At 34.0% G+C, this 13,410-nt stretch overlaps 2 protein-coding genes across 19 annotated transcripts in view; both read right to left on the reverse strand.

The window, feature by feature from the left end:
- Positions 1-13,410, reverse strand: part of LOC128987958 (CUGBP Elav-like family member 1) — a 696,992-nt gene that overhangs the window by 452,996 nt on the left and 230,586 nt on the right. The window lies entirely within an intron of this gene.
- LOC128987961 (titin homolog) lies at positions 2,916-4,088 on the reverse strand. Its single transcript, XM_054409112.1, has one exon. It carries the CDS (start codon positions 4,044-4,046, stop codon positions 3,075-3,077), a length of 972 nt encoding a protein of 323 aa, XP_054265087.1. The 5' UTR covers positions 4,047-4,088; the 3' UTR covers positions 2,916-3,074.

The raw sequence follows: 13,410 nt of genomic DNA on the forward strand, positions 1-13,410 counted from the left end.
AGCTTACAATTTATTTTTTCTTTTGTACGATTAGACCTCAAATTTGACGTAGACCTTGCACGAGTTTTATTTTATTTTGTTTACAATATATTAGAATTTTACTACAGTATGTTGCAATACTTTTTTGTTGCATTACAAATACTACACCGAACGGTATGGTTTTTTCAACGCACCCTATACCAGGGATGTGATAGCGTTTTATTTCGGCGGCTCTCTATTGAAGTGTAGAATATAACGGCCAATATTGGCAATATCGACGGCTTTGTCGCTCATTATTGGCCCTGTATGCTTGTCACTTGAGCTCTATATGGGACAACTTGTATATCACGTATAAAATAAATTACAAAACAAACATTTATAAACCAAAACCGTTAGAGTGAAGTTTGCATGACGTCCAATTTCTTGTATTTCGTCTATGTTGCGAAAGTTGGTGTGTTCGGTTAGATCAATGCAATGCCATAGGAAAAGTAGTTATAAAGTAAAAAAAAACTTCAATAGAACGTAAAAGAATACTTTTTTAGCTTCTTAATTTAATTTCAAACAAAATTTATAGTTTTGCAATAAATAATTAGTTAATGTAAAGATTGAAAGTGGTTATTAATTTTATGTATATACTTTATCTCACTTTTATCACCCTAACTCTAGCAATAAACCTTCAACCACCTTCAAAAAGGTCGATTAATTCAGAATTTCTGTCAAGAAAATGTTCATTACGTACTAATTCATATTTTATTCAAACAGCCAATAGATATATTGTCTAAATGCATTCTACAGTTGTGCTATTTGTAGGATATGTTATAATGTATATTATACTAGTGGTGACATTGGAATGGTTAATGAATCGTAACGTTTAGACAACAAATAGACAAATCGATTAAACATTAGATGGGATCCGTTTATAGTGAATAAGCAAATGTTTATCGGTGAAGGTCTGTTTACAAACTTTCTGAAGAGTTTGTAAACATATAAAGGGGCTAAACAAGCAGTATCGAAGGAGTAAGTGAGGTTTAAGTCATAAATACTTCATCCTTAGAGGTGTAGGGAGATGGGCTGGTCACATACGTAGTGTACCTACTATGATGTACTTTATTTATATTATATTTTTTTGTTTTATTGGGGTTCACATAATTCTACTTGGACACTTTGGACACAGTTTTTCATTGCCTAGTAGAATATTTTCTTACAAACTCATTTTTTTTTCTACACCAGTTGCATTTTTTATTTAAGTCAAAATTTGCCTAAACTCTTTTAAGGGCTCTTAAGTGCCTTTAAACCCATTAAAGTTTTGAAGATGTGCAGGAATTGAACCCGTCCATCCCGCACTGAAGTCCAAGAAGCAAACCCAATTCTAGCAGCATACCCAAACGAAACTAACACTTAAATGTGTCAATTTTAAATTATAATTTGTCATCAGTTAGATATTGAGTTTTACAAGCTAACTCTTTGTCAATACAGGATTTGAAGCTATGAATAATACGATTGATCGTACGAATATTGCTAATGGTGGAAGAGGTTTTCACCAGGTGATAAAGATCCAACGTTATCAATAAACTTCACAAAATCCTCTTTGGCGAAGCGGAATCAATGTTCAATGGAAGATAAATCGAGCCACGCCGCCGCTTGACAAATTGCACTTTTTTGGCAACGCTTTTCGCCACTTGACAGGTTTTATCAACATTTCAATATCTCTTGGAATATTCCATGCCAAATGTTATGCTTATGAAAATAGTATAACATTGTACATTTATAAATATAATATATAAAAATATTGTATTCTTTTCATTGTTATACATGTGCTTACAATACAAAAATCTTGTTACGTTTTCGTTTACCTAACATTTTCCATCTCAAGAATAACGAAGAAAATCGTTGTCTAGCCAAAGGTACAAGAGTATGTAAGCCGAATCCTACTGCAGTTGTAAATTTGTGAGTATGTTTTGCTATTTTCATAGGACGAGATGTTTTGATACCCGAGAACTGAGTTCAAATCCAACCAATCAAGAAGTAATTTTACCATGTCAACGTCTGCGTCACTCTAAGCCTGATGAAAAGCATGAAACAGTTCAGGAATATAGCCTAGGGTTCTATTATGTAAAGAAAGTAAATTAAAATGGTAGTAGAATTTGTCTCTACAAAAAAGGTCTCTTTGACGAAAATATCTTTATCTTTTCTGCAAAAACAGTCCTACATAGAAGAATAATTGATTTGTTAAATTAGGTGTAGTTGTTATGTACACAAAGATGATGTTAGGCTCACGTTCACTTCGCTGTGATTGTATGCGGCCAATCCCGTGAATGTTTGCCGATCACTCTCATCAACCGGACAGCTAATGTAAATCCATTAGCGATCTAGAGCCTGCATAAACCTGCGGTATGTCCAGATAAATATATGTCTGTCAAAATATTGCATAATTTTTGTTTTTGGAGGTTTTCAGGTTTAGTTATAATTTTAAAAATAAAACTTTAAAAATACAACCGATAATTTAGAAGTAATTAAAAATCTTGAAATGGTAAATAAATCAAAAATTAAAGCGTTTTTAAATATGGGTTTCTCAATATGTTAAATGATTAATATGATGTAAACGATTTTTTGCTACGATAGGAATATCGGTTTTGTAAAACTACATTTTATAGTGCCTTGAAATACTTGTATTTTTTTAAATCATAAATTGAATAAATGGTTCCCTTTTCTCATCTTAACTAGTTTAGTTATTTCGAAAAGTTGCCAACTATTGACAACAAACAATTTGAGATAGTGTTTTCGGAAAAAAGGATAAACAGTAAATTTACTCATTTGTGGTGTGCTTTTTATTTCCAACCCAACTAAAACCACTTACTTGATTTTAACGTTGGCCTACTTCTTTAGACAATTTGTTACTCACCACTGTAGTAACCTGTAGGGATTTGTCTTTATTTTGAATGCCCAATAAACGTATTTATCACAACAATCTAGTTAATTCTGAAACTATTTTAGGTCAAAGAAGTGCATGATAGTATTGAAGTTATCTATTACACAAATTTAAATAAATTAAACATGAACAAAACGGTCACAACACAAGGGACATAGACAATTCACTAACCCTCTTTGTCGATATCTTTCTGCGGCATCAAGACAGTGACTGTATCACTATCATCAATCCCTGTTTTGTTTAGAGCAGACAGATCAAGCGTGGGTGAAGTTCTAGATTCTCCTTGCCTCAAGAAGTCCAGGTAGGCGGATATTTTGAACGTTTGGTCTCTAATATCTTCCAGCCCTTGGGTTATGTTGTCCTGTAGCTTTAGCCAGCCGGGTATGTTCATCTCTACTCTATACACCATCTCCTTCCTCTCGAACATTTGGCTGTGGACGTCCTTGTAGTTTCCTCTGGCGGTCTTCACGAACAACGCGAGTGACATGTAGTTGTCGGCGACGTCTTGAACCAAATCAATCAACTCCTTTTTGTTGACTGGATGGGAGAACCCCACTTCTATAGTATCGCCCTGAACTGCCTCAATGGCCTTCACGTAGTCCCCGTACTTCGGAAGATTACAGCACATTTCCGCGTAATAGTCCGCCGTGATTTTATCAGCGTGATGTATAAAAGTGTTGAGCTTGGGAACGTAATCGTCGAAATAGGCGTTCAGACTTTCTTTGATTCTTAGAAGCATGTATGACAGACTGTGGCTACTGATTTTCTGGTCGTCGACCTTCTTCTGGCAGCGTTGTAAAATGTCGTTTGTCAACGTTATGATCTTCTTGGTCTCGTCCGGAGGAAGGTCTTCACCGGAAGGTGTAGGGGAGACACAAACCTCGAAGGAATCACGCTTGGTTTGTTCTTTGGGCTTGGTTTGTTCTTTGGGCTTGGTTTGTTCTTTAGGCTTGGTTTGTTCTTGGGGCTTTGAAGGTTCTTCGGGAGCAGGTTCCTTGGGCTTGGTCGGTTCATCGGGCTTTGTCGGTTCTGGGTTTACTGGCCCAGGAGCTTCCTCATTGTTTGCAGGATTTTTCTCCGCATCCTCAGAACTCGGCTCTATTGGGTTTAATGGTACATCAAGAGTTTCATTTTCCATTGTATTACTTCGGTTAGTAGGTACGCTCAACAAAAATTTAATAATAACTTAGAATTTATAGATGACTCGACTTCGTTTCTAAGGTTACTAATTATCTTTGTGTATTAAAAATAAAAGGTTTCTCGTCATGACGAACATTTTAAGTATATGATTTATGGGGATGTGACTTGTAGTTTTCTCAAAAGTTCATTGGTACTTTTGGCTTTATATATAGATACCAGATATTATGGTAAGACCATCGATCACTATCGATGGGTAAGACATATTGACCGGGGGTTTTTCGAGCAGTATAGTAAATCAAGTAAACAACGGTAGGAGTTTAATGTATAACATTTTGTTATGAACAAGTTTATGATGTTTAACAAATGTCTGAATATAGTGCTGAAGGATTTAGAGTAAAAGAAACTAAAATAAGATTAGTAAATTGTTATCCGTATGAATCATTGTGATTATTTTTCACATAAATTGACACAGCTAAAGCCATTATGACAGGACTATATATCATTTGTTGATTTGGTCCAAATAAATATTTTATTGAATTACTAGCTGACCCGGCGCACTTCGTATCGCCTAAGTTATAGGTTTCCCCTAAGACAGACCGATGGAAAGAAAGTACCGTTACGTTTAATTTTCAAGATGATCTCGTTCGCATCGCTCAATCACGTCCTGGTTGAAGTTCGTTCGCTACGCTCACTCACCTTTGGGTTGGAGCTCGTTCGCTACGCTCACTCACCTTTGGGTTGGAGCTCGTTCGCTACGCTCACTCACCTTTAGGTTGGAGCTCGTTCGCTGCGCTCACTTGCCTTCAGGTTAGCTCGTTCGCTACGCTAACTCGCCTCCAGGTTGAAGTTCGTTCGCTACGCTCACTCACCTTTTGGTTGCAAATTAGCTGTTGTCATAAATGTAAAAGAAATAATAGTGCTGCACCCTGTACGTTTAATTTTCAAGATGATCTCGTTCGCATCGCTCAATCACGTCCTGGTTGAAGTTCGTTCGCTACGCTCACTCACCTTTGGGTTGGAGCTCGTTCGCTACGCTCACTCACCTTTAGGTTGGAGCTCGTTCGCTGCGCTCACTTGCCTTCAGGTTAGCTCGTTCGCTACGCTCACTCGCCTCCACGTTGAAGTTCGTTCGCTACGCTCACTCACCTTTTGGTTGCAAATTAGCTGTTGTCATAAATGTAAAAGAAATAATAGTGCTGCACCCTGTTGGTAATCCTTGTAACTTTAATGCTATTGAACATCATAGAACAGAACCAACTTGTTTAATTGAAACAGCTGTTAAGATTCATTAATTCCATTTCTCATAAGATTAACATGGGAAACTCCAGAGCCACTGGGGCGGAGCCCTTTTAAGAATTTCGAAACGGGAAATAGTTTACTTCCTATTCGCATACCTACAGAATTTACACACCAAATTTCATAACGATCGGTGAAGTCGTTCCGGAGGAGTTTGCAGACAAACACTGTGACACGAGAATTTTATATATTAGATCTCTTGGTCAGTTAAACGTCCCTTGTGCAGTACAAAATTATATACAGGGTGATCAACTCAAGGAGGCCACCATTGGGATATCGCAGACGGTAAGAGTTAGAAAAATCTTTAAATGGGGAACATTCCTTTATTTTTGGTGGCAGTTAAAAATATAATATTCTATTTTTCCGAAATTCAGCCGCCATTTTCCAAAATGGCGGCCAACTTAGAAATTTATTACGGAACACCCTAAATTTTATGATGTTTACGGCTAGAACATGCGATTTAAAAATCTTTTGTTACTTGAATTTTTTTCGATAAACCAACTCGTTTAGGAGTTACAGTCTAGGGAAAAATGACTACCGGTGTACATTTTACATCATGTATAAACAAGTAGGTTTATAGCGAAAATGCGAAGAGTAAATAAGTCAAACAAGTCTTAAAATTACAACCACATTCCATAAAGACACTAAAATAAACAGTTTCCACTTTTCAAGTTTGCCACCATTTTGGAAATTGGCCGCCATTTTTAAATAATAAAATTTATATTTTTAACCAATTGCATGTTCTTTTTGGAATGTGGATGCAATTTAAAGACTTATTTGACTTATTTACTCTTCGCATTTTAGCTATAAACCTACTTGTTAGGAGCTACATGATGTAAAATGTACACCGGAAGTAATTTTTCCATAGGCTGTAACTCCTAAACGAGTTGGTTTATCGAAAAAATGTCAAGAAAAAAAGTTTTTATATTGCATGTTCTATCCGAAAACATCATAAAATATAGGGTGTTCCGTAAGAAATTTCCAAGTTGGCCGCCATTTTGGAAAATGACGGCTGAATTTCGGAAAAATAGAACTATATTTGTAACTGAAAACCAAAAATAAAGGAATGTTCCCCATTTAAAGTTTTCTCTAATTCTCACCATTTCCGATTTCCCAATGGTGGCCTCCTTGAGTTGATCACCCTGTATATAATATATAAACTAAAAATAGTTTTGATTTCTACTCCAGTTTAAGCCCGTATATTGTGGATGCGGATGCACACATTGAAATACACATGCATATGTCTTCCCAGGTAGACATTAATAGCTATTTCCCATAAGCTTTCCTCTATAGGGAAATTCACTAAAACCTCAATCAGTCAATAACATAAACTGGCCTAAGTCAATGTTCGTAACCAAGGAGACATTATCAGTATTTGCTCAAACTTAATAACGACATGAATAGTGATACTTTTTTAATACATTAACAATTATTAAACATTATCACCTAGAATTATTTCAATTTATCTTCAACACAACACTTACCAACAACATAACATTTTATCCATTTTTCTTTTTTACTGTTTAAGAATTTAAAACGAATTTTGTAAAAATATAGTTTCTCATAATAACATAATTAATTGGGTTGAACTACAAGGGGTCGAAAAACATCGTATATTTTTGCAGATATCCTAATCATTAGACGTATTGCTTGAATTTCAAGTTTAAGAAGTGATTTTATATTAGATCAAGGAATGCAAAATATAAAAAAATGACGGTAAACAATTTAGTTAGTTATTTCTTTATCGCGTTTAAATAATCCAGCTGTTATTTATTGATAAAATAAAGTTAGATTTGTGGAAACTGAGTCAGTCGTGGTCGGAGGAAAACTAATTTGCTAAAAGCCTTCCACTGATAATGTCTTCAGTTCTTTTCAACTCATTTATTTAACGGCTTATTAATTACCTTTCTTTGAGCGTGTTAGCGTGGTCGCTCTCGATAATGGTTTATTGGGCTTTATTCATCGAGCAAATAATATAGAACGATTATAGACTCAATAATCTGTATACTATTGTGATTACTTTTATATGGATAGCAAATATATGAAAAACCATAATAAAACAACGATGATGATTAAAATCACAACACACGTACAGTACAGCCAATACATGGCTATCGATTTATACACTAATGATTCATATTATGTTTAAGTAATTTGGAAATAACCTAAAATATATTCCATCTGTACTTACATACTTTTACAAATATTTGAAAATAGTTTATGATTATTTAATTCAACCAATATTCTATTGTTTGGCTGATCGATTATTAGTTATTACTATTGCCTTTTAATATCTAAATTACATTGATTCACAATACTTTTGGTAATAGACATTCCTAACGGATAAAAGAGTCTAAGAAGCAATGAAAAATGTAATCTTACATTTTAAAACACACAAGTTTCACAATCCCAATCGTGAAATACTTCTATGAATCAATATATCTTTCCATAGGCCCACAAAAATATTTCCTTTTTACAATCCAGATATTTTGAAGAGAGTTCTCCTCGTCCTTTTTTGAGTGGTGAACTAAAAGGAACCACGTCACATATTGTTAACTTTTACTCATGCACGGTAGTTCACGTGTGTTTTCGACGATTAATTTACAATACTATTCACGGCTATTAGTAGCTAATTATCACATCTGTGACGTATCTATATCGATTTTCCCCATGAAATTTACCAATGAACGTTAGTTCATTTCTTTTTATTACAAAATTAACTAATATGCAAATTTTATGAGTATTGACAACTCATTACTATCGGTAATCGATTATTTCGATAATATTCGCCAAATAATGGTAGTTTCACGTCTGTATTTAACGACTAATACAGTTCATGACTATTGACCTAAAAATAATTCATCATCATACAAATAATGGCATCGGTATTGATTGTTTTGATGACATTCACCGACAAATGTTAGTTCATTTCTACATTTTACAGCTAATATGCAAATGTCTATGACTATTGCCAGCTCATTATTATCGATAATCATAACGGTAACGATTGTTTCAATGACATTCATTGACTGGTAGTACACGTCTGTATTTAACAACTAATATGCGAAATTTCATGACTATTGACAAGTCATTACCTTCGGTAATCATATCTATATCGATTGTTTCGACTACATTTTTTGACTAATGTTAATTCACGTCTGCATAAAACAACTAATATAGTACTGTTCATGAGTGTATTTGACGAGTAATTTACAATGCTATTCATGGCTATAGATAGCTAATTATCACAACGTTATCGTATCTATATCGATTTTCCCGATGAAATCCACCAAAGAACGGTAGTTCATTTATTTATATTATGAATAATACGAAATGATAATCATATCAGCAATTTGTTCGGTATCGATTGTTTCGATGAAGTTCACCAGTTTTGATGTAATTCACGTCCGTATTTAACAACAAATAGTACTGTTCATGACTATTGACAAATCGTTACCGTAATCGTAGGTAATCGTATCGATATCGATTGTAATGACGATATACACCGACTAATGTTATTTTAAGCCTGTATTTAACACTAATATAGTACTAGTCATGACTATTGATAACTCATCATCATATCGACAATCGTATCAATATTGATTGTCCCGATGACATTCACCGACTAATGTTATTTTAAGCCTGTATTTAACAACTAATATAGTACTGTTCATGACTATTGATAACTCATCATCATACCGTCAATCGTATCGATATCGATTGTCCCGATGACATTCACCGACTAATGTTATTTTAAGCCTGTATTTAACAACTAATATAGTACTGTTCATGACTATTGATAACTCATCATCATACCGTCAATCGTATCGATATCGATTGTCCCGATGACATTCGCCGATGCACGTCAGATCGCGTGCTTTTGTCCATTGGTTTCTATCGTTTCATCAATACAAGTTCTCCGTCAGTTGAATCTTTCAGTAATATATTCTTTAGGACCTCACCGCACAAATTCTCCGCTATTTCTTCAAACTGTATGAATTTATGCATTAAGTAGCTGCTTACAAGACTAAATGTTGCAAATAATTATGACCAAGCAAAATTAATATAATCATTATTTTATATGTGTATTTTTATATTCCAAAACCCCTTAACTGTAGACAGTAATATCTGAAGTGACTGCAATGAATAATGTTGTAACCATCTTAAATACTTTTAATAAAATGTACTAAATTAAGTAAATTTCACGATTTTATAGTTTTTCGAAATGTGTTTTCAAAAATTTATGTTTACATACTTTTTTTCTTTTTCCTGTAAAGGCATGCTATTAAGTAAAGGTATGAGCAAAATAGTTTCAGCTATGGTGTTAACTGACAGTTTTTATGATATTTACAGCTTATAATTCAATTTATTTGACTAGTTAGATATGTCCCTCTTTATTAAATTTGTTCAACATTTCATGACCATGTTAAATAAAATGTTTCGCACAATATGGGATGGTATAAACAAAGTATAACATTTTGGTTTGCACAATTTTATTATTCAATGTTCTAGGTATATTTACTGTAGGCCTACAAAAACACATAAATAATTCTTCCGAGATTTAACTATCAAACATGTAGAAAATCAAACAAAAAACACTGGTATTGCGAGTAAGCAATGGATAACAAGTTTTCCAATATACCATCTTGATAAACAACCGTTCTTTAGGAGGATTTTCAATACAGTCTTTCGTTATTATGTTGACTTTGTTGCAATATTGCCTCCTTTGTTAGAGCCTGCTGAAGAGCCAGTCATCTGATGTAATACGTCTCAACGGCGTCTAGTTGTAAGTCAATCAGGCCTTCAATTTTCTATTTATGTTCAGTCGTAGAACTAAATTCGTATAACAACGTATCAAGATAACGAAACGAGGTTCTATTACAATTTTGGCTATATTTGTAACAACTACTCATGTACATTTTAAGAGTATGTGTTGAAAAACACCTTTTCCTACCATTGCATGGAATCACATTACCACACCTGTAAACAGTACGCAAAATAGCTCTTTTCTGCTCTAGAGCGGGAAAGTGACATTCCCACTCGCTAATCACCTGATTTCACAGTTGACATTTCTACACCAACCACAGCCTTAGATCTGGTACTTTAAACCGGTATGCGAATAACATAACCTAAATTACATTTATATACGTCAAAAAGTTTATCTGTGTGTTATGATAAGTCAATTATGGTTGTAGGAAAAAATCTTGTGTGTATTACGAGCACAAACCGTCATTTCCGCTCTCGAAATGTGTGGCTACAATCAGCCAAAGCTTCGTGCAGCAATAACGCAATTTGTGCTGCTCTTGATATTCAAATAGTTATTTAATCCTGAAGTTATCGCGTAACTAATTTTTTCTGTATTTTACAAGTAAAAGCTATTCGTTTGGATTTATACACCTGAAAGTCACTTAAATTCACTTAAAATCATTTACCAATTTACAGATAATGATTAGGAAAAACTTTACAAAACTACATTACATTAACCTGGTCTTTAAAAAGTCGATTGTTTCACCAACCGGCTTTTTCTGTAAAAATTGGAAAATCATATGAACGAATTCCTTACAATAGTTTAAAGATCAACGTGAATAGTGTTTTCGTATTTGACCTATTATTTTTAACCACTAAGTTGTTAGTTGACTTTACCTTTACTCATATTGTTAACTAATATATTTGCTCCGACGCTCAAGGTTGTATTAGAGAAATAAAAATAATGGAACTCGTTAAAACAACCATTAAAATTCAGGATGTCGAAGTTGATATAAATGAAGTTAGTGAACATTTGCCGAGCGATCGGGCCTTGCTCGTATTGGTTAGTTAGGAACTTTGCTATCTGCGGGTTTTACTATATTACCAGCATAAACTCCGCTGAGACTACGTTATTGCCTGATCCCAACTTAGATGTATGTACAAAGTGTTGACGTCAGCTGTTAATAGTACTCTAAAATATTTATCAGATCAAAAATAAATTATGATGACAAACTTAAGGGTGTACGTGATGGAAATAGGTTCACGGAATGAAATTAGGAGGAAGTTTAACTGATTTTTTCTACCTAAGAATAAATTCCTTCGACTAAATCTATTTATAATAAATTAATAATTGATTCAATATAAAGGAACAGTGTTATCATATAACATTGCTACGTAAAAAGTCTATAGGGAGGTAAAATAATAATAGTCATTTGACATTACTAAATCTTTTTAGGTTTTACCTTTGTTTCGTAAAAAATAATCCCAACAAAGCCCAGTATGTCCTAAAGATCATACATACCGGATATTGTCATAAGTATATCTTACTTGGTCGTGGTCAATAATAAGAGCTCATAAATTAAGAATTTTCGCAGTTTTTGAAGTTACAATAGTAGAGGAATAATTAAGTAATGAATAGTAGTCTAGTATATAATTAGTACTTCATAGTTTGCCCCTTTATACCAAAGTTAATAAAAAAAAGTGGGTCTACAGTTAGGCACATATAACTAATAAGCTCAATTGAGTAGCTCATTAACAATACTTATTGCTAAGTAGCTCATACCTACACTGTGCTAAGAAGCCTCCTCGACCGAGTGCCTTTGATGTTGGTAGCCAATGTTCTTGTGGTCAAGTATAGTCCACAATGAACCTTTGTGGATAATATACTCCTCAGGCTTACATGTGCTTAATGATGTATCATCATGAATCCATGGAAAGCTACATATAATAATGGTGTATTTTTATTTCCTGAGCCTACAATGACTCTTTGACTAGAAATTTACTCTAAAATCCTAAGGAGAGTAAGCGAAGAAGGGTGCGGATGTTTACTACAAATTCGAGAGATACTACTTTGAAAATCGGGGACAAAATAAGCACTCTAATACTTCAACAGAGTTTACTCACACTGCGTGTAATTGAGTTAAGGTATGATAATTAGTTTCCATTAACCAAGGACAAGCTTAAATAATAACCTGCCAATCACGGGCTCTCGGAGTTAATAACAGAACCATGTACCAATGACAGCTGTGATGTCATCTATTTAGTGACTATTGACCTAACGTTGCGACAGTTACACGGCAAATGCAAGCGAATGTGACGTTACGTCAAATGATTTTATGAGTTTCCGATTCTAAGCAATGACTCGCTTTTGACTTAGGCCTACTATACAGCTAGCTCTTTATAGGGGTGGAAAGTCCAGATGTTATATTGTTACATGGTCACTGCACAAATTGTTTGCTGTAGTAATTTAGACTTATTGTAATAATACGTTGTTGCTGTTGTTGTTGAATATTAGTAGTAACACATCTTGCCTTGATTATTATTATTATTTTTTATGTATCAATGTAATGGCTTTCCCGTTGGAATAAATAAAAAAAAATAGCGCAATGAGATGGCCACAGATGTACCCTTTTATTGTTGTACTTCGTTAGGGTTTCATACACCACAAAGGGTTTCAGCGATAAAGTAAATACTGTAAACCAATTTTAAGTGTATTATCTGACATCATAATACTAATAATAACCAATTAACAAATGAGCGGCATTTGTGTAATCTAATGACGTATTTTTTTCACTAAGACGAAATAAAACACCTGGTAAAGCTTTAGATTATATTATTTGTTTAAGCTGTTGTACTATAGCTTATTGCTACGGATAGTACAATATTTGTTTTAACTGGTACTATTTTAAGACCTAACTTCCCTCTCAGGATGCTAGGCTTTAGCACAAGAACGTTTAACACTACACATGCAAAGACTACAGGTTGCGGTTATATCAAGTAGTTGAATACATTGGTGATCGGCGAATCCTACTTGCAGCATCCGAAGCATAACCTAACATACTGAATGTTGAATGTAAAATATAATATATTTTAGTTGTAAGACCGATGGATCTAAGAGTATTCAAGTTCCTGATAGTAAACGTGTACTAAAGAATTAGAATGATATGTTGTAATCAAAAAGCGGTTTTAGTATCTAGTTCTGGTATAACTATGTTACGGGAGGCAGACTATTGGATGCTATTAGTTACGTATAATCCTTTGCAATCATAGAAAAATATTTAGAACCACGTTCTCTAAAAATTTCATATATCTATTAGTTC

Source organism: Macrosteles quadrilineatus, unplaced genomic scaffold (assembly GCF_028750875.1).
Source record: "Macrosteles quadrilineatus isolate MER2022 unplaced genomic scaffold, UCM_ALF_1.0 Scaffold_2__2_contigs__length_208266976, whole genome shotgun sequence".
Taxonomy (NCBI): Eukaryota; Metazoa; Arthropoda; class Insecta; order Hemiptera; family Cicadellidae; genus Macrosteles; species Macrosteles quadrilineatus.